Source organism: Leptodactylus fuscus, chromosome 1 (assembly GCF_031893055.1).
Source record: "Leptodactylus fuscus isolate aLepFus1 chromosome 1, aLepFus1.hap2, whole genome shotgun sequence".
Classification (NCBI taxonomy): domain Eukaryota; kingdom Metazoa; phylum Chordata; class Amphibia; order Anura; family Leptodactylidae; genus Leptodactylus; species Leptodactylus fuscus.
The window spans coordinates 142,156,097-142,179,451 of NC_134265.1; the positions used below are offsets into that span (position 1 = coordinate 142,156,097).

General features: G+C 38.3%; 1 protein-coding gene across 1 annotated transcript in view; it reads right to left on the reverse strand.

The window, feature by feature from the left end:
* Nucleotides 1-4,700: 4,700 nt before the first annotated feature.
* AOPEP (aminopeptidase O (putative)) overlaps nucleotides 4,701-23,355 on the reverse strand; it is a 321,287-nt gene continuing 302,632 nt past the window's right edge. The window contains exons 15-16 of the mRNA XM_075277719.1: nucleotides 7,642-7,728; nucleotides 4,701-5,103 (exon numbers count right to left, since the gene is read on the reverse strand). Coding sequence (XP_075133820.1) covers nucleotides 4,963-5,103; nucleotides 7,642-7,728 — 228 coding nt within the window. The 3' untranslated portion in view covers nucleotides 4,701-4,962. The remainder of the gene's footprint in view (nucleotides 5,104-7,641; nucleotides 7,729-23,355) is intronic.

The following is a 23,355-nucleotide window of genomic DNA, read 5'->3' on the forward strand; positions in this document are numbered from 1 at the left end:
AATGAAAAGGTTAATAACTTCCAAGTTAAACACACTGAGGGGCAGTGCAGAAGTATTAAAAACAAAAAACACACTTAAAAAAAACCAAAAAACATTTTATTCCTAAGATCCCTACTGAATCCCTTGTGCCAAAAACATTTTAAAAACTTGAATCCATCATGCTCATCTTCACTAACTTTTAGAAATCTAGTTTCAGTGCCGACAGGTCATATCATAATGGCATATAATGCAATCCTTTGTCCGTTGACCATTCTAAACTGAAGATTTTTGACAACAGTTCATCAGTGTGAGAAACTTGGAAACCTAGAAAATGTTGCACCCCTCGACAAAATTATTAAGTTTCCACTTTGTTAGATGCATCATTTTATAATCCCACTTTTATTATAGGCTTATGGTCTAGATCAGGGGTAGACGACCTTTGGCACTCCAGGTGTTGTAGAACTACAACTCCCAGCATGCATACTTGCTCTACTGTTCTTAAAACTCCCATGGAAGTGAAAGGAGCATGTTGGGAGTTGTAGTTTCACAGCAGCTGGAGTGTCAGAGGTTGCTGACCTCTGGTCTAGATCCAAATAATGTCAGCAATGTCCATTTCAGAAGCCATAATGCCATGAATTAATCCATTATTGAAAATTCTTGGTAATTATGTTATTCATAGAAAAGTCAATATCAAAATTGTTTTGGTACAATTACATTGAAATGAAGTAAAGGAAATTTTACGCCAGTATTTTATTGGAAAGTTCTCTGAGTCCCCTTGCATTGATGTCTATTTAGTCACCAGCATAAATGTGATAAAAAAATGTAAAAGGATTATAAATGAGCCTGAATCTGACTAAAAAGTTTTTTTTTGTTTTTTTTAAAAAAAAGTCCTTTATGCTTGTTTTCTGTAAAACTAATGGCTTATTGCTTACTGAGGTGAAGCCACAAGGGTAATAGAAAGCAATGATAAAGGTTAAAAAAGGTCACATCTTTTGAGAGAATTTCTGAACCAAATCAAAGGAACAAAATATAAGCAAAGTCCTGGCATATAGAATATCGGGATGTGGGACAGTCCATTGTTCATTCCAATTTTCAGTCCTGTACTGAGATCTTTTAATTCTGATATTACATGCCCTGAATAAATAAGAAGTACTGGCAGACCAAAGCAATCTACAGAAGCTTAAAGAAGATTCAAAGAACTTCAAATTAGTGAATAATGAATAAGAAAGTCACAGCACTAGAAGATGTCCTAAAGGGTTTGGCCACTTTCAGACCAATATTGAGAGACAAATGTTATGGTTTGTATAATAAAAAGATATACAATTTTCCAATATACTTTCTGTATCAATTCCTCACAGTTTTCTAGATCTCTGCTTGCTGTCATTCATTCTGTTACTTCTAGAGGATAAAAGTCTGACCATGGTCATGTGACTTACAGTCCATGGTCATGTGATGAGTACACAGGTGCACAGCTGATTACCAGGCAGATGTCTGATTATTGTGCTGTGACTATAACGAGCGACACCTGTGTGCTCATCACATGACCATAGACCGTAAATCACATGACCATGGTCAGAGTTTTATCCTCTAGAAGTAACAGAATGAATGACAACAAGCCGAAATCTAGAAAACTGTGAGGAATTGATACAGAAAGTATATTGGAAAATTGTATATCTTTTTATTGTACAAACAATAACATTTGTTTCTCAATATTGGTCTGAAAGTGGCCAACCCCTTTAAATTCATTTATACTAACGAGTGGCAGTTTTCTATTGTAAGAAACACAACCAATTAAAGAGCAGACTTACTATACTCCTGACTTATGGTTACCGATTGTTAGTTAATATCACTCCGACATTACATGTACACACCACATTTCTTCTATGGCACTAAATGATCTAAAAGATTCAACAATAAAAATTTTATCAAATTTTATTATGCAAATAAAATAAATGCAATTATAAAATAAAAAAGAAAAATGTCAATATGGTATGTATTTTATGTATCAGCAGAGTATTTTGTATTTACAACAGAGCATTTGCAGTGCATGAAACAATATTTATGTACTGCATAGAAACAAAGACAGTATAGTAATGAAAATATAGAACATTCATTAAACAAGGTTGTATATTCTGGTGGTATACTGGAACAGATGCTTTATTGCTCAAGGGCACGACTCCTGTTCCTGCTGAACTGAGCCAGTGTGTAGGTTAGAACTGATATCAGTTCAGTAGGCACAAGAGGACGGGTCCATCATATATGCAGGACAGCAGGAACTGGAAATTGTAGTACGGCTACTAATGCACTATAAATGATCCAAGATAGATCTCAGAATGTTGTTGGAAAAACCTAGATGCCATGGTATGGTTCCACATGTATTCCCTGATGTCCAATATCCAGTGGTATAATTTCTGAAACAAAAGGGTCACTTCCTTGCATTTTCTGTCTCCTGTTTCTGGCAGATGCCCATCCGGTAGTAGCATTTTTTTTTTTTATCTCAGAAATAAAGTATAGTACAGCACTGTCATCCTGTGCCGGCTCCATCTCACCCTCTCTTCAGGTGCAGAACTTAGCCACTGTGAACAAAGAGGAAATTAATCACTGTTCACCAATCAGCTAAGCTCTGCACCTTGCTAGAAAGGCCAACGCCGTGTGTGTAATGCACGCTCTCATGCTCTGCCAGCGAAGATTTGTAATATTCCTTTCCTTTCTTCAGTATATCTGTGTTTATGGTCCCAATTTGTGAAGAGAGTCGGTGTTTCCATTGCAGCCGCCAAGGACATGGCTGTGTGGTAATCCCTGGCAATGTGATTTTAATCTTAACTCACAAATCAGCATGCCAGGAACCCAAACAACCACATCACTACTACAAAACAGCAAATTATACAAACTATTTCCTTTCATCTTCCATGGTCATAATTCCACACACTACATGCAATCATGAGAATAAAGTACTTGGAAGCAGTTGCTATTTTGTGTCAGTTATGGCAATGCAAAACTGATGGGATCTGCTGAAAAGTAGATATTAACTGTATAAAGGAAAAGTTTTAGTATGCTCCTAAAAAGAAAAGACACGTTAGACACATGAAGTGTTAATTATGTGGTGTTCTCAAGTTTCAAGACTATTGTATCATTTGTAAACCCTACTTATCTTCCCTTCCTTCCATAGTGTGATATAACCCCTCACCTCTACTTTGTGTATTGTGGTTTTAGTAGCTGCTGTTAGTCATTGATACATTTTATTGGCTAACTAAAAAGATCAGGAGCAAGAGTAAGCTTTTCAGACTACTTATGTCTCTTCATTGGGCATGGTATAGCACAATATCTGAAGAGTCACATATTTTACACAAAATTTCAGGAATACATGATATAGAACCATCAATATTAGAAGGATACTAAGCGAATTTCAAATTTCAAAAACAGAGGAGAGTCTGGGAGTACAAGCTTAAATCTCACATACATTTATATAATTGGCCATCACTTAAAACATTCTTCCAATTACAAAATATTTTTTCAGAAATTAATATTACAAGTGAATAGAATATATTTTGTAATTTATCCTATTAAAAATGCTTCTTTCTCCATTTATCAGGCTTCTTCCCCTCTCCTTTCACTTAGTCTGTTAGGACTCATAAGTATCTGTTCCTTCCTCACTCTAGAAGTCTACCCCCACCCTGAGGATGACAGTCCATATCTGCTCTATGAATATGGGTTATTATTGATAAAAATCCTAGTGAAGAGAGCAATTAAATAAATGGAGAAAGAAGCATTTTTGTTAATTAAGATATATTACAAAATTTGTTATACTCATTTATGAAAAATTGTTTCATAATTGAAGGTGTGCTATAAAGAGTGGGCCAAATGGATACTCAGCCTCTCAAATATATACACTATTAATATCATTTAAAATGGTCAGTTTACTACCAAGCTCCAATTGACAGCTCATTACATCCATTTATGTAACATAATAATCAACCATAGTTGAAATGAAATGTTAATAGGTTAAAGCAATGTATTTAGCATCTCTGTCCCTCCATATGACCGAACCATACTCATCATGTTGTCTGTGTCCAATGTCAAAGTCTGTAGATAAGAGGAAACTTCCACAAAGACATGCGGACAGCAAGTCTGTCAATTGTGTTCTTTCATTAGGCAACTATCTGAAATATGCTGAACTACAGAAGACCTTCATACCAAACCAAATTGAATATGTGTTAAACTTGCATGTGCAAACAGGGCTGAGGTTACCTCGGGGTATTCAAATATTGCTCCAATGGAGAGTGACTCCAGAACTTCATTTCACAAAGTGACTTCATAAAACTACTTGGAGTAAAGAGCTTTCTTCACAATGCCGTTCTGCGTCTGTATGCAGTCATTGTATGCTTAATATCAAGAACAGAAGTAGATCCTGTCAGGGAGACCTTTCCAGAAAGTGTTTCAGTCCAGTATTTGGTACTAAATATAATACAATGACCACAGATGCATACTAAAGCAGTGTGAATTAAACCTTGATCTGACATCTATACAAAACTAATGTACTATGACTATCTGTTACATAAACAGCCCACAATAGCTGTTTAAGGTAAAAGCCCAGAATACTGTAGTAGTACACTTTAGTATCTCAGGTTTTGCTGTACAGGATGGGAGACACAAAGATATGTAGGCACGTATTGCTTCTTTTTTTTTTTTTTTTTTTTTTTAAAGGTTGTAAATGGATTTTATTTTTAACTACTGCATAGAAGACATTACAGACAGTCTGAGACTAGGATTACTATCTTTTAACTTACACTTGAAATATGCCACACAGACTTCTAGCATTGCGGTAATATGCTGGAGGCCAGGCTCCTACTATGGCCTTGTTCTAGAACAAGTAATCCACCCATAGTTCGCTACTTAATCCTATCCAGTTTAACTTGCATTAACATGACCACACTGAGAGCTTGGCCGTTTCAGTCACAGTATTGTTCTATGGAAGCCAATCCATTAAAACAACATTTCTCCCACCACTTTTACACAGGATACATCCATTTGATCTCTGACAGCAGCAAAGCATCTGTGTGCAAGTTCTTGCTGTTTGGCATCCTCGTTCACCATTAATTCTCCATAGAGATACACACCCATGGCCTGTTGAGAAGAAAAGAACAAATAAACACTTCTATAACAAGAAGATTCTGTAGTCATATACACTTATAAAGTTCCCATCCCATTCACACCCCATTAAGACTACGCCCTTTATTACTCACTATGGTGACAAAATAGTCAAGACTTTTTATGATTTCCATAAAGTAATCCAAGATACAATGTTATACTGTATAGAGCATAACAATCCAAAAATAGCTCTGTGCTTGTATGCTTCCACTAAACACTGTTTCATGCGGGGTCTTCTATGGACTCAGAAATAGCCCACATGGTTTATGAAGCTCTTAACATTTAGCAATGCCTTTCACAATACATGAGTATATTGCATACACAGTATCTGCCTACTAAGATATGTAAGGCAATCGCAAATGTGATGATGCCTGTATGAGGTCAAAGGATACAAAAATGCAATTCCTCTCCTATGTAGGTTACAGTCATGTAATGTTATGAAGTGATAAGGATAAGCCAGTTTCTTTCCTGTGCATTCTTTCAGACACATACTTAGTAGGTTTTGATGTATATCCAGGTCCAGAAGAAATGACAATACAAGTCATTTAGATATAATCATTTTTTAAGGGTTACAAAACCATTTGTAAAAATATGGGACCCTATCAGCATCAAATCCAAAACATAAAGGGCGACCCACAATTGAACATTAGTGCAAGATTTACACAAACAACCCAGAACTCACATAAAACATCTGGAGGAGAACCAAATTGTAAGACTATCTAGTCTCAACTATTGTCCATGGTCATGACTTTACAATAAAGAGGAAACTATGACAACTTGAAGGTGCTGTCTCTGATAAAATGGACTGTCCTAAAGACATTTGGCTAGACTTCAGTGGTCACAAGTTGTTTTCTTTAGACAACACAGACGCCTTTGTTTCGGCCATAAAGTAAATATAGCACTGTACAGTAAGACGCCATAACACCGCTAGTTAAATATTAACGTGGTAGTGTGATGCTAAAGGGATACTTTATTTTTTTAGGACCTGGGAATCTGGTTACTATTAAACAGTTTGTGTTAAGTTTACAACTTATCATCCACCCACAGGATAGGTGAATGGAGCAGTGATCATGCAGGCGCACTAACTCAAATCATCTCTGTGATTGCTGAAGGTAAGTACTGGAGTTGCCAATGTCCAGCAATCCCCCAGAGTTTATAGGACTGTCCAAGCACTTGCATGACTACCGCATCGTTTAGACAGGGGTGTAGGGGACCATATTCATATGATCATTAAGGGAACCAGAAAAACAAACATTTATTAAGTGTCAGTGGAGTAGTTGACAATTTATAAACTTGGCACAACCCTTCCAAAACTGTTCGGGTAAGTTTACACTGAGTTTTTTGGTCAGGGTTTTGAGGCCGTATCTACCTCAAAACCATGACCAAAAAGATGGCTCCCAGTGAAATCAATGGGAGCCGCTCAGGTCTGTTTTCCGGGAGCCGTTTCTTCCGGCTCCTGGAAAAAAGAAGCGAGGTGTTCATTCTTCAGGCCGAGTCGCCTTGCAATTCGGCCTGAAGACACAACCTCCTCCGGACTAGTCCCATTCATTGCGCCTAATCTGGAGCAGAGTGCACAGCTGGATGATGGTGCAGTGAAGCGGCTTTCAATTGTGGCTACCCGGTTTTTGGATCGGTCTCCACCTCAGGTTTTCGATCCAAAAAACCCTGTGTGAACTTACCCTTATGTTTCAGAAAATGTTAGTCAGGGAGTTGCCTGGCGTTCCAAGTAATCGCATTGCGTAGAATTATAAAAGAAATATAGTTATTGTCTTTCACAAACAGCTCCATACTTGTCCATTGGTTGTGTCTGGTATTGCAGCTCAGGGTGGAATAAAATAACCTCTACAAGGAGGCAATTGCTTTCCACGTACATAATATAGATGATGGTTAACAGTTTTCCTTAGGCAAATGCAGCAACATTTTCAACAAGTATATTTAGGCGCCCTATGCCTAATACACCAATTTGTTCAAAGGTCAGAAGCTATAATAGTATTCTGCATACAAAATAATAGGTAGTATCAAAGCACTGATCGTTTCAGTCATGCTTAAAACTTCCCAACCAAAATTAATTTAGGGTGCTGCTTTTTTGCCAGTGATTCAATGTAACTTCTTGTGCAGTGCCTCCTCTACAATTATAGAGAACGTATACATAAAAAACCTCATCTGCCACAGTAATACATGCAGGATTTAAAGGGAGTCTGTCAAATACTTTATGGCTACTAAGCTAAACTGAGTACTGGGTAGAGGTCTGAAAGACACGTGCAAACATATTGCAGATTGACTTAGCAATGCAAGGAAAAATAACTATTATCCCATATACAAATGAGGTGGCAAGAGCCCCAAAGCTGGACCCAAATTATTATATTTAAAGCTGGCCTACATATGCTCAGTGTAGGTAAAGATGATAGACCCACAATGAGGGTACAATAATCAAACTGCTGGTACTACACGATTATGGGACTAGGATGAAATTGTGAAAGATGAACAATACAACTGAACAGATACTTTACATACCTGGTCCTGGAGCAAGAATGTCTCTACATCCTTGTAAGAAGTGGTATACTTATGTTTTATAACCAGCTCACACCATCTATGTCGGACCTGTGCAATAAATTAGTCATTATTAGTATAGAATATTAATATTATACAAATATATACAGTCAAGGTCATAATTGATGGCACCCTAATATTTTTCCAGAAAATGAAGTATTTCTGCCAGAAAACTATTGCAATTATACATGTTTTGTTATACCCATGATTACTTTCTTTGTGTGTAATAGAGCAACACAAAAAAAAAAAAAAAGAATCAGAGGAGCAAAAAGGGAAATTGGACATAATTTCAAACAAAATTCCAAAAATGAGCTGGAAAAAATTGTTGGCACTTTTTTTTATAATTATGGGTAAAAAATTTAGTTTCAAGCAGGTGATGCTAAATCAAAATCATCTGTGGCAAGTAACAGGTGTGGGCAATATAAAAATCAGACCTAAAACCAGATAAAAAGAGATATGTCGACTCAGTCTTTGCATTGATTGTCTATGTGTACCATGCTAAGCACAGATAACAATAAGAGTAGATGAGAACTGTCTTAGGCAGCATTCACACTGAGTAACGCTGGCGTTTTTTGTGCTTATTTTTGCACATAGCGCCGCGTTAACGCCGCGTATACGCCGCGCTATTTTGCGGTCGCGTTAAACGGCGCAAACGCGGCGTATACGCGGCGTTAACGCGGTGATATGTGCAAAAATAAGCACAAAAAACGCCAGCGTTACTCAGTGTGAATGCTGCCTAAGAACTTGAGAATCAAAACTGTGAAATATCAATAATCTCAAGTTTATAAGTCCATCTTCAGAGAGGGTGCTCATCATCTTCCTGGACATAGACAGAAGAGAAAAACTGATGAAATGTTGCAACACAGGATAGTCCGTATGGTGGAAAAGCAGCCCCAATCAAGTTCCAAAGAAATCCAAGCTACCCTACAGGCTCAGGAGGCATCAGTGTCAGTGTGAATTATTCGCCAACATTTGAATGAAATTAAACACTATGACAGGAGATCCAGAAGGTCCACACCGACAAAGCTAGACTGCAGTTTGCCAAAATATACATGAGTAAACTAAATCCTTCTGGGAAAACGTCTTGTGGATAGAGGAGAACAAGATAGAGCTTTTTGGTAAAGTACATCATTCTACGGTTTACCGTAAACAGGGAGAGTCCTACAAAGAAAAGAACACAGTACCAACAGTCAAATATAGTAAAAGTTCAAAGATGTTTTGGAGATATTTTGCTACCTCTGGCATTGGTTGCCTTGACTGTACACAAGGTATTATGAAAACTAAAGATTACCAAAGGATTTTGAGTCTCATTGTGGGGCCCAGTGTCAGAAAGATGGATTTTCATCCTAAGTCATGGGTCTTCCAGAGGGATAATGATCCCACACATTCTTCAAAAAGCACCAAGAAATGGATCGAAACAAAGTACCGGAGAGTTCTGAAGTGGCCAACAATGAGTCTGGTTCAAATTCCACTGAATACCTGTAGAGAGAGCTTAAAATTTCTGTTTGCGAGAAGGCACCCTTCAAATATGAGAGACCTGGAGCAGTTTGCAAAAAAGTGTGGTCCAAAATTCCATTTGAAAGGTGCAAGAAGTTTGTTGATGTTATAAGAAGCGATTGGTTTCAGTTATTTTTTTTCCAAAGGGTGTGCAGCCACACATTAAGTTGAGGGTGCCAGAAATTTTGTCTGGACCATTTTTGGAGTTGTGCGTAAAATTATATTATTTATTTCCTTTGATTTTTGTGTTGCTCCATTACACACAAATATCTGTTGCAGGCTATTACCCACTCTGTAAAGATACATTATAAATTAACCAGCACAGACCTAAAATTGACATGGTGTTAAAAAGTGTTCATTCACCCCAAATTACAGTCAATAAGTTGTTTTTTTTTCTTTGTAACTAGCCTTGTCCACTGTAGTAAATTCTAAGTTCTACTGAGACAACTACATAGAAAGAGAAGCCACAGATAAATGTCACAAAAGTAAAAAAAAATGTCACTTTATAAAATGAATACTCATAAGCAAAAACGGTTTGAAAGAGTCTGCATTAAGCACATTTCATACTGTGAATTGGTCCACGAATTGCCATTTATTGGATTCAGACTAGGAAGCATACTATGTGTCCATATTAAATAATAAAAATGTACTGCACATACCATTTGCTAATGGATTCGGCAAGGATAGGAGTGACGCTAGGTTCACACCTGCGTTCTCCTGTCCGTTCTGAGCTTTCCGTCTTCTGCATGCCAGAAGTCGGAAAGCTCAGACCGGGTCCGGCAGTGAGCGGCGGTGAGTGTTTTAGGCTCTCCGCCGCGAAACCGGATTTTTTTATCCGGACACAGAGTACTGCATGTCCAACTCTGTGTCCAGATTATAAAACCCGGTTTTGCGGCGGAGAGCCTAAAACGCTCACCGCCGCTCACGGCCGGACATCTCTCTCACCCATTCAAATGAATGGGTGAGAGAGACTCCTGCAGGTTTCCGTCTCCTGCCTCTGTTTTAGGCAGGAAACGGAAACCTGAACTACGGAGACCCGAACGCTGATGTGAACGAGCCCTTATTTGTACATTTTATGCACCATATCATATGTATGCAGTATCAGGTCTACATTAATCAGCTTGAATTGACTACCTACATTTAAGATCTATATATTATATAAGCTAGAATGTGCAATGGTTTAATAACCAAGGAAAGGTTGGTAGTATTGACAGCACTGTGGTAAAACGTACCATATACAGCGTGGCTGCACACAGTCTAGTGACATAACTTGAGCCAATTGCATTATGTTATATTAATATACAATGATAGCAGTACATTACACACGTCTGGATATCAAGGTGCATATCCTTAAGCTTGACAGGCTAAGTGACTACCATTACAGGGCATTTTGAGGCAATGAACAGGGCTCTGGAATTAGGAGAGAAGCTACATCAGTGTTTGCCATTATGCTATGTTTAAAGTAAATAGTGCAAGTCATTCATCTTGTAAAAAGGGCTGCGGAGACAGTTGTGAAGGATAAACAAGATTAAATAAGCATCTAACATAAACACAATGTCAACATCCAGAGTTTCTCCTAATGTATACTAACTGCTTAGCGTTCATCTAGCCATTTATTATGTTTGAATGGAAGAGCATCTTGTTGGCTTTGCATGTGGAGTACCTGTACTTGAACAGACCTGCATAGTGGAGTTATGTAGACGGCCATCACCAGCTGTACATTAGCTGGAGCGCACTATGAGCTTAGCTCATGTATTCATATGAATAAAAACGGACTTATGCTCGGTTCACACCTGCATCCCGATCTCCGTTCTCAGGTTTCCGTCTTCTGCAGATGGAAGACAAAAACCTGGTAGACCGTGTCCAGCTGTGAGCGCCAGTGAGCGTTTTGGGCTCGCCGCGGCAAAACCGTTTTTTTTTTTTTAACCGGACACAAAGTTCTACATGTCCGACTTTGTGTCAAGTTAAAAAAAAACAAAAAACGGTTTCGCCACGGAGAGCACAAAACACTCACCAGCTCTCACGGCCGGACACTTTTCAAACCTATTCATTTGAATAGGTTTGAAAAATACCTGCAGGTTTCCGTTTCCTGCCCAGTTTCAAGCAGGAAACTGAAATCTGCATAACGGAGACCAGGCACAGATGTGAACGAGCCCTTATTCAAACACTACTGAGGCAATTTACATGCAAAAGGTACGTGTGGAATAGTCTTTCTAAAGGCTATGCAAGTATGTGCTCATCTAAAAATGACTTTTTAGAGCCCCTATAAAATGTTCAATGAGTGAGAAATTGATTTTTTTCTGTATTAGAAAGCTGTAGAGTAAAGAAAACTTGTCATAGCAGCTGTTAATACTTGCTAGGTCTATACTAGGTCATCACTATCAGATCAGTGGAGCCTCAGCTCCTGTCATACCAGGCAATCTGCAGCATCTTCATTGTATACCAGGCATAGTGCTGTACATCAGATGGAAGCTGCAACTAATTGTATATTGATGATCTATCCCAAAAATAATTCACCAATGCAATCCCCTTTAAACTGGATTTTAACTGGACACAGCCTAATGTCAGATGTGAGAGAAGGATCAGGCTGCTGGGTTTCAACATGTCTGATCTTATTGTTCTCAGAGGAGATAAGCTACCACTAGAGTTTTCTGGCAGTGGCCTTCTATCTCCCCATTCAGAATATATTCAGCTCTATCACGCCAAAAGTGTATGTGAGAGGAGAGTCAGAAGAATAGCTATCATTTTTTATGGCCTTAGAATTCATGTTAAATGGACATGAAAACCATGCACAGTCTTTGAGATTTTAACACCAAGGTCCAATGTCCTGTGCAGTTGAGAGTACAGGCACATACAACCCCATTGTCATACTAAACATTCAACCCGATTTAGGAAGTTCACTACAAGCAATTTTAAAGAGCTTTATACTTAAAGGGGTTTCTCCAGACAAATGATAATGATAACCTCTTATTAGGCTTGGTTTTCAGTATTAGATTGGTGGGGGTCTGAGGGCTGGGACCCCTTCCTTTCAGCTGTTCTCATTAGCTACTAAACAGAGCTGGAAGCACATAGCTCTGTTTTCTGTGTATGTAGTGGCTTTGCTGAATTATTTCAGCTTGGCTCCCATTCACTTACTCCTCCAAGATCAGAGTTATCCTAAGGATAGATTATCACTTTCATTTGTCCAGAAAACTTTTTTAGGCTATGGCCTGACGTCGAGGAAATGCAACTTTTTTGTTGCAGATTTTGCTGTGTTTTTTGAGCATAAGCCAGGAATGGCTACAAAAGCAATGGTAAATATTTAGTAAGGTCCTATACTTCACCCTTCTGCTCAATCTAGTCCTGGCTTTGACTCAAAACCCCCAGCAAAATCTACAACAAAAAAAGCTGTGTCTCCGCAACGTGGTGCCTCATTCTTATAAGGTAAAGCTGCCTGGGATGGGCAATCCTGGTTGGGTACGATTCATTAATACTAGCACAGTGTAGAAATGTGAACCAGTCTTATCCCCCAGGAGCAACGTCAGGGCACGTTAATAGATTATATTAGACAGTACATTTAAAAAAAAAAAATGTTTACCCCGCTGTGGCAAAAAAAGCAGTGAATTGTCAATAAGTGATCATGTAGTGATCTGTGCTTGAAGCTCTTGTAAGGTAAAAGCCGATCCGAGGCATGTGTCTACAACTTGATGCTTAAAGGCACATGATGTGCTTTTCTTTGAGCTGTTACACTCCCCCATGAAGCAGTTTTCCAGCATTATGTTAGCTTTTCTTTGGATACAATAGGCATAATGCACATAATACAACAGAGGTTTTTGCGCAGCCTGAAAGATCCCTCTTTAGGTGCTAACAGTTGAAATATTGCCATATACAATTCATATAAAGGCATCTAGCACGCATAAAACCTGTTTTAGAAATTCCATCTTTCCCTCAAGCACTTTTACTTTAAATTCAAGGCACTTAAAACAAATATTGGAAATTCAGATGCTAAAAACGATGAATTAAAACAAGATCTCCAAAAATCTCCCTGTGGTTTGAAGGAGTATTTTTTTTTTTTTTTAATACAAAGGCACTTCTTGTAAAATGGTTGATGCCATAATCTCTACAACAACACAGGAAATGAAAGCGCTATAAAATACACATATGTCTTTTTCTACATCTAATACACACAGGGAACATAAATTGTGGACGCAATATGAAGACTGGCGTTGTTATTACATCTATATTCAACCTCTTGATACTTCAGGGACAAGTATATCTTTCGAGTAGCCTTTCCACCTGAGATTTGTAAACATATTTATCTAGCTACCATGTATTCTTCAAGCGATTGCTAGCCGGTTACTCCACGAAGATGCCTCCTTTGTCTCGCTTTATTGGACATAAAAAGGCAGGTGGTCTGTTTCACGCCTCCGACTCATATTGGTTCATGACAGGAAATAGTAATGGACATGTCAAAGACTCACATCCACAAATAACATCCGGGGGAACCTCTGTCTATATGGGAACTATGCACGGATAACATCAGACTGGTTCATGCACCATTAAGTTACAGGCCATCTGAGCAGCTAGTACAAGCCTTAAAATGGGATTTATTTTTGAGGAACAACACAGGTCACAGGTTCTAAACAACAGTACACTAAATATTCTCCCTTAACCCATCACCCAAAACTGGTTTACTCTAGAGACCCTACTAAACTGAAAGGCACCAGACATGAAATAGAGTTCAAGTCTCGCTGTTACTGGAAAATGCACAATTTATATGGAAGTTCCACAATCTATGTGAAATAATATATAAGAATATGTAATAAGTTCAGCTCAAAATTGTGTCAACAGGCCGACGACGCTAGCAAACTGCTTTCTGGGAGACAAAAGGTTAAGTCTATCAGGCAATGCCACACTATAAATGTCAGGGCAACTAGTTTGGCCTCATTCTACTCGGCAGACTCATTGGTTACATCATACATAATTTGTCCCCTGTTATCAGACAGTGCACACTGGTACTGAACGGATGTATGCTGCTGGAATAAGGCCTTCAGTTAATGCAAGCTATTTCCTCTGTCCCACACTTGATGGGCTGTCAAGAAATGATGAGAATGTCCTCTCATCTGGCAGCTGGAAATTAAATTACACTAAACCAGTCACTGGTAGAATTTTTTCACAATAAAAAATTGTGAATACAAAAAAAAGTGTGTTCAGCTTACTTTTCAGGGGTTAGAAATGTGCCACGTATGGCAATGAGGACTAAATTATTCTGAACCTATTCATATGCCATTTCTTACTGTGTATAGTATTAGCATATTCCTCAGCAGCGTACAAAGTACTTGTACTACAGCAAACATCACGGAAATTAAGATATTTACGTGGATGGAGGAAGATCTCCATATATACACATTACGGTGCTTGTTTTTCTCATTTGCTGACAGTTATTAATACCATAAAAATCCAGAAAACTGAACTGATACAGAATTCTCTAAGGGCTCGTTCACATCTGCGTTCTCCTCTCCGTACTGCAGGTTTCCGTTTCCTGCATAAAACAGAGGCAGGAGACGGAAACCTGCAGGACACTTTCATACCCATTCATTTGAATGGGTGAGAAAGCTGTCCGGCCGTGAGCGGCAGTGAGCGTTTTATGCTCTCCGCCGCGAAACCGGGTTTTATAATCCGGACACAGAGTCGGACATGCAGTACTCTGTGTCCGGATTTAAAAAAACGGTTTTGCGGCGGAGAACATAAAACGCTCACCGCCGTTCATGGTTGGACATGGTCTGGTTTCCGTCTTCTGGCATGCAGAAGACGGAAACCACAGAACGGAGACCCTGAACGCAGGTGTGAACCTAGCGTAAGATGTTCGACCCCGTCTTTCATGTAATAAGCTGTGTCTAGTGTATATGTAATATCTAATGACCAGTTATAACACAGAGGAAGCAGCTCATGATAGGCCCAAATAAGAAAAATTTGGTAGAAGCAGCAGTCTAAGGCAAAGGAACCACATTGCGGAACACAACTTTAAAAATGCTGGTGAAAAATACACAGTGGAAAGGCATCACATGTTTTTTCTGCAGGGTTTTTCATTGCCTTTTTCTTTGCAGTTTTTATTCCCTTAGTAAATCCATACACAAAACATGAGTGTTTCTGCAAGTAAAATTTTTTCTTTTCCACACTTTGTATTTTTTTTTTATTTTTTTTTTTTTTGGGGGGGGATGTGTGGATGGGACTAGCCAGAATCTCATTCACTTTGCTGGTACTTTATAAAACAGCATCTTTTTCTGTTGTGTTTCCACAATGTGGGTCCTTAGCCTAAAGAACACCACAGGCACCTGTCTAACACCAGTTTCTTCCAACTCCAAAGACATACTTGCTTTAATAGCCTTAGCAAATCATTGTCATAAGAGAAAGAAATAAGCTGCTGCCTGGACATATCTCCTGTGAACCAACACAAAGGTTCGGGCATATCAAAAATACAGATTTGTCTGCTGCCAGGGAACAGTTGTGTTGCCCTAAAATCATTGGATATATTGAATGTGCATATCCACCTTCTGGCCTGCTCGAGCCTCCATGAACTACATGTTTCATCAGATGCCATATGTACAGACCACTCTGTCCATATGGTACAGCACAAGATAGAACATGCCACATCACTGGAGGTATATGGGCATATAACTGAATGGGAGCCCTGTTACAGCTCACGTGCATAACTCATAAAATCTGAAAATATGGTATCAATTGGAAACAAAATGTTACGTCCTGACAGAAATGAAATGGTCATCTCCTGTTGTCCAGATTCCAAATTCTGACTGGAGATCAGTAAAGTCAGTATAGACGGGATTCTGCTTTATTGTATGGTTTTTTTCATTGCTTGTTACCAGTATTCTTAGGTACTATTAAACCTAAGCTACAGATTAGTATGGTGAGACCTCACTCCACATGCTCCTTTGTATATAAAAAAGGGCTGGTCATTCAGGCCATGGCAGCCATAACCAGAGACTGAAATGTCTCACAGCTCTTACTTTCTAGAACTTTCCTGTCACACAGTTTTGCTTTGCCAACAAGCCAGCATATAAAAACCTATCAAGCTGCCAAAATATTTAATGCATTAAAATGCCAGACAGCGTGACAGGATACACATCAATGTTTCCAACTACTCGTGATTCTCCATCACTACAGTCGCACACAAACATCTGCCGCCATCTAGTCAAATGAAGGACCAGGAAGTGTCCGGCTCCTGTTTAGTATGAGGTCCGCTTACTGACTCATACTGTCACATCTCGCTGCCATGGAATAAAGGCAAAAAGAAATGACCTGACACTGGACGTGTAAATGGTAACTGGTGCCACAAGTGCTGTATGAAGGACAAGATATAGATTCCCTTTCCCATTGCTCTTTAAGGAGGAATGAATAAGTGATAAATTCTGTGAAAATCTAGTCACCGTCATTGAAATGGAAAAGTAAACCAAAAGACACGTTCAAACCACCTGTTGCGGGCCAACTTGTAAACATCTTGCCCTGTCTCACCCACCCAATCTTGATTTCATGCCGCATTCATACTGAAATTCTGGAATTCGTATCAATTACATCTGAAGAATCTTTGATTTTATAGGACATGTCTGAAGGCTCACTTCCCAGAATAGACTGTAGTCTAATATATACTGTGTATATACATATATATCTGTATATACACACACATTTATAATACAATACTCATGTAACGCAGAATACACATGATAATTCATTATGCTCAACATTACGTTTTTGTTTTCATGCACATTGTTTATATTGCTTCATCTTTTTGTACTGACACAGTATTAGTACATTAAGCCACAACACAGCAGAGGATGGGACTGTATATTACTGTGCTCAGCATGTACAATAATATAGTATTACATACTGGGCAATTTTTACCATGTCGGCCACCCTGAGATTTAACCCCATGGCACACTATTAGCCCTTGTAAGAAACGCTTTTTATGAATTATATCTCTGCTTAACTAACTATATTTCTAGAATCCAGACAAGTAATAAGAATGGTACAAACAGGATACAAGAATATGCAGAGGAGAAAGAACTCTGTAAAGATGTGAGAGAGAAAGAGATCTGTCATATTGATAAACTGCCCCCGCTGTGTGGTAACTGCCGAATTACCTGGCATTACATAGAAAGCTGGATAAACAACTGCTGTGCCACTACTCTAGGTTCACACCTGTGCTTCAGTTTCTGCTCTTCGGGTCTGCTTGGGGACCCAAAAAATTGGAAACCCAATCATCCTAAAAAGCGATTACCCACAGAATCCCATGGACCCCATAGACTAAAATTGGGTCCGCTAGGTCTCCGCACAAAAAATGCGGAGAGAACAGACCTGGTTGCAGGACTGCAACTGCATTTTTCAAGCTGATTCAAGGACGGAATCCCCAAATGTAAACTAAGCGTTGGTGTGAACCCAGCCTTAGAAAAACAGTAACAAACACTTAAATGGAGTCTACCACCTCCTCTCAGCTTATTCAACTGCATCACCATTTTATAGAGCACATTCAGTGATAAATAACATACCTCTATCATGTATATCACTTTTGATTAAAAAAAAAATTGGGGGAAAAAACATTGAAGTTTTATGCAAATGAGTCAATTGGTGCACTTAAAGTGGACACCTTCAGCCCTTGGAGCACTGTTCCTACTATCTCCTGCCTGTGCCTCTCTGGCCAGTGATAGGCAGTAGCAGTTGAATGTACTTGTGGACAGTGTCATACTCCCGACTCCCTTTAATGTACCACTGCCATCCATAAACACTCAATAGTGTACCAGTAACCACTAGAGACTAACCATTTAATGTATTGTTGCCAACTAGTAACCATGTATTGAGTAACATGTCACTGCCACTTTATGGTAGTTATTCTATAAGATTGTAGCGCATATTGCAGTTATATGTTGTGTTATATGCTATGCTTCCAGGAATATATCGCTTTACAAATAATATACAGGTAGTAGGCTAAGTATAAATTTCATGCAAAAGTATTTGCTGCAGATTTTGCTGCACAATCCACAGTGATTTCAGGGCAAAATTTGCCCCTATACATGGTAACATAGTAATACAGTAGATGAGGTTGGATGAACAGACACGTCCATAAAGTCCAACCATGATTCAGAGGAAGGCAAAAAACCTCATGAGGCTGATGCCAATTGCCACATTTCAAGATTTTTAAAAAAAATCATTTTCCAATTCCAAATCCAGTATGAAACCCTGGATCAACTTGTCTTTATCAAAATCCATACCATTTTTTGCGACAACATAAACTTCACAGCATGCTTGTTTTTCCACACTGAACATGTGGAAAGGGTTTTGAAATCCACACCTAAGTATCGTATGTGATTTGCTGAAAATTTGCACCGTAAATCTGCAATAAATTCACAGAATTCACTAGAAGATAAATGAAAGCTGAATTTTTAACTCTTCTACTATTGCCAGTCCCAGAGATCCCAACTATTTCACATTCAGCAATGCACAGTATCTTATAAAACCTATACCTTTGTATCAAAAACCTGATAAGCACCTAGATGAGCTTTACTAGACATTTTCATTGTATCAGCATAGAAATGTATGAAACACCTACAAGCATCATCTCATATTACAGACTAACAGCAAACAATTACAATAAATTGAAACAAGAGGGTAAAAAATGGGATAATGCACATTACTTTGCTAAATAGCAGATTATGATTGCTTTAAAACTATTAGGCTTCATGAGCCATATCTTTGGCCCCGAGCTAAATAAACAGGCTTGATCCTTTGGTCTTTAAGCCTTCAATATATGAAACACATTCCCAGAATCTGAAAAATCTATGAGAAAAAGAACTTGGCACCAGGAACAGAGAACAATTATGGGGATATTTACCCAACAAAAATGAGGCTGCATAATTCTATTAAAATTTCTTAAGAAGTCATTTATTCTTTTGCATTAGACAATTTGAACTGCCCAATCTGCTACTATTCCCAGTGGTTCTACCAAACAAATCCACAGCATTGCGGTCTTCCCTTATGTCTTCTTAGTAGACATTTACATTATCTATTACACAAGAGAGATTGGAATTACTCTTGCAATGTCAAAAAAAAAAGAAGCTACAACTGTAATTATTTTTATAACTAAACTATATTCTAGATATGTAATATAGTATAATAATAATCTATGAATATATTCTAATTATGTAAATAGTCAAAATGATCCATCATTTCCAATTATTGTCCCAACTACAATGAAATCTTTCAATCTGATTGCAGTTAATGGTGATACAATGATGGGGAGAAGAATACCAACGATTTACATTGCCCTCCTAACAAAATGTAGGTCTATATAAATGGAGAGCTCAGTCCAACATATAGATAATTGATGATTTTTTATATTTTATTTTTTTTTGAGGTATTTAATCTAGACAGGAGACAGGCTCTGAACGTGCGAATCCTCACCCAAAATGGCCTGTAAAGTAAAAAAACAATAGGTATTGTGTCTATTTGCTACAGGAAACACATCCTGTGATAAAATATTTTATAAATATACACAAAACTATAAATACCCACATCACTGAAACTGTGGCAGAAACGTTATGGAATGGTTGTAGATTTCTGGCTGGGAGTGTTCTGAGAGTGGAGCGAATTACGTACACATTTTTTTTTTTTTTTGGCATGAAAGGATGAAATCGGTTTGTTATACAGTATCAGTGCTCCCAATGTGTTGTTCTGGCCCTGTAAGTATACGTTATTCTAACAGTATATTCCTTTTAGTTACTATTATACCTAACACTACATATCAGTCTAATGTGCTAGTGTATATCATAAAGTGAAAATGATTGTGTATTCCTTCCACATAAGGCTGGGGACAGATGTGTTATACTCACAATGGGTAGCTGACACAAATCTCCAGTGGCTAAGAGCAGTTAATATACATAAAAAAAAAAGTCCAGGTTTTCAGATACAGTGCTTGAAGTCAATACCTGAAGTGAGTTCAACAAAAGAGGATAGAAAAAGAATTCTCTACACTATGGCTCCCTTTACGAACCTGGTTTTGGCTTCATAAATAGCACCTGAAATCCTGAATTTGTAAACTCCCCCTGACGCTCTTTCACGTTTACACCAATTTTCTGTATAGTCACTAACTCTTATTTATATTGAGGTCTGGACTATACTTTGGCCACTCCCTGACGCAACACTACTGTTTGTAAGCCATGCTTGTTTGGATTTGTTTTATCTTTGGGGTCATTGCCATGCACAAAAAAAAACAACCTTTTACTATGTAAGGCCGGGTTCACATCTGCGCCCCAGCCTCTGCTTTCATGTTTCCGTCTTCTGCCGACAGAAGACGGAAACCTGGCAGACAGTGGCCAGCCATGAGCGCCAGTGAGCGTTTTGTGCTCTTCATGGCGAAACCGTTTTTTTTTTTTTTAACTGGACACAAAGTCCTGCATGTCCGACTTTGTGTCCGGTTTAAAAAAAACGGTTTCGCCGTGGAGAGCACAAAACGCTCACCGGCGCTGACGGCCGGACACTTTCCAAACCCATTCAAATGAATGGGCTTGGAAATTGACTGCAGGATGCCATCTCCTGTCCAGTTTCTCGGGCAGGAAACAGAAACCTGCAAAACGGAGACCGGGCGATGGTGTGAACCCGCCCTAACAGACCAGCATTAATCCAGGCAAGACAAACTGTCCTTGGTCATTTACTTAAACATGTGGATCACCCCTAGATATTCTTAGAAAATAATATTTACAATACATATAAAACATAACACTTCTATGAATTATAGTTAAATGTATGTTGGACCTGGTTAATATATGACATATCGCATATGAAGTTTACCAACAAAAGAGACAGGGGAAAAGCTAAACCAAGAGGTATAATTGGTGGTGGTCTGCAGAACTGTTATTTATTAGCGAGATAAAGGGCAGTACAATGGTCTGGTTGATGAAAAGAACAACTTTCTTTCATATACCATATTTGTATGGCTTTATGAGTGCTTGTAAATTACAGCTGTGAAATACAATGCCACTGTTTTATAGTGCAGCTCTTTTTATAGGAGGACTACAGGCACAATGAGACATTTGTGTGCATGGCTCCATTCCACCCACACCATTGTTTAAGTCACACAGTCTGGTATACATTGTACACTGCCCTCCAGCAGGCTACACGTACATTCACATTAATGCTGGAAATCTGCTACTCTTACATAACTGCCCCATTTGTACATGCAGTGTGTGTAGTGTAACTCTAGAACTAGAAATAAATTATTTACAAGGATCAAAATTAGACTGTGTTCACATGACACATGAAGTGCTGTTTTTCCAATAGAACAATGAACACTTAGGCAAAACCCAATTATTCTGTAGAAGTAGCAAAGTTTATAAACCTTACATATTAACTATAGTAACAGAACCTTATAAATACTGTATTTAGAAAAAAAAGCCAAACTGCAAGAACTACCGTATAAATAGGCTATTTGTATGTGGAACAAACTCATACAGCACCAACAGTATACCAGTTCCTTGCTGAATTCTTGCATGTCATTTTGGTGCAGTTTTCAGTGGATCCAGAAGTGAATGACTGGTACTTGCTTCCACGTTTGAGTGGGTCATAAAACTGCATTACAAACCACATGGATCCAGCCTTATGGGAAAAAGAGAACTATAACAAGAGGAGGAAGGCGACAAGGATAATATTAAGACATAATCATGAGAAAAACAAAGTACACCCTCTTTAAATTGTATGGTTTTATATGAATTTATATTTTTGGTAAAGGCAAACTGATCCAGGGCTTTATACTGATCGATATGGAAAAATTGGCATCAGACTCATGTTTTTTTGGTTTTTTTTCTTTCCCCTTACTCTGGATCAACACTTGTAGGGGTATAGATAGGACATAATGGACCTGTGACTTCATCCAGCCTCATCTACTATGTTATATTGATATTGTCAGTCACTGTCCCATATAGGGCTCACAATCTAATTCCTTATCAGTATGTCTATGGAGTGTTGGAGGAAACCGGAGTACCTGGAGCACACTCAAGCAAACATGTGAAGAACATACAAACTTCATGCAGTTGAAGTCATTGGTTGGATTCCAGCCTAGGACTCCGGAGCTGCAATGCATCAGTGCTAATAACGGATTATTTAAAAAAATAAAAAATAAAATCCGGTCGTTAGGTTTTAAAATTAGTTAACTTCAGATTAACAACAATTTACAGCACATTCCACCATTTCACTATTTATTCCACATTATTTCATGATTTTTTCATGGTGTGCTTGTTGCATAATCCAGGTTCAGTTAAGTTTTCACTATTGAATAGATAACCTCACATTTGACTCTAGAATACATTGGTATACAGGTACACAGGACCTGGGAATAAACAAAGCAAGCTAATTCACTATGCTTGACATTTGGTATGAGGTATTTGTCCTGATATTTTGGGTTTGGTTTTTGCCAAATTTGGCACTGTACATTATGGCCTAATGGCTCCATTTAAGTCTTGCATGTCCATAGGATATTGTTCACTATGTTCCGTGGTTTGTTCAAATACAACTTTGTAAATGTAAGATATATTACCATGTTCTATTTGGAAAGAAGAGGATTTCGCCTGCCAATCCTTCCAAACAAGCCATACGTGCATAGTCATTTTCTAATTGTACGGTCATGAACTTGAACATTTAACATACCACCTGAGGCCTGAGTCTTAAATGTTACTCTTGGGTTTTTGCAATTTATCTCAGCATGGTCTGACCTTGGGATGTGTTTGTTGGGATGTCTGCTCCTGCGAAGATTGTCAACCGCCCTGAACATTTTCCACTTGTGAATAATCTTATTCATAGAATGATGAACCTCAAATTGTTTGGAAGTGACCTTATAATCCTTCCCAGACTGATGAGCATCTACAATTGCTTCTCAAAAATCATTGCTGATGTCTTTCCTCCTTCCTTCCTTCCAACACACCTGAATGTTCCTGAACAGTAAACTGCCAAAACATTTGCTTTCATAGAGGTTACGTTTAATGAAAATCAATTAATCAAGTGTATTTTATTAATACCTTGCTGCTCATTGCTTTCTTAATCACTGTGGAAGCAATAAAGGTGTACTTTACACATTGCTTCTGCATTTTGGTGTAAGTTTTGTTAAATAAATAATGACCATGCAATTTGTCTTGTATTTTTGTT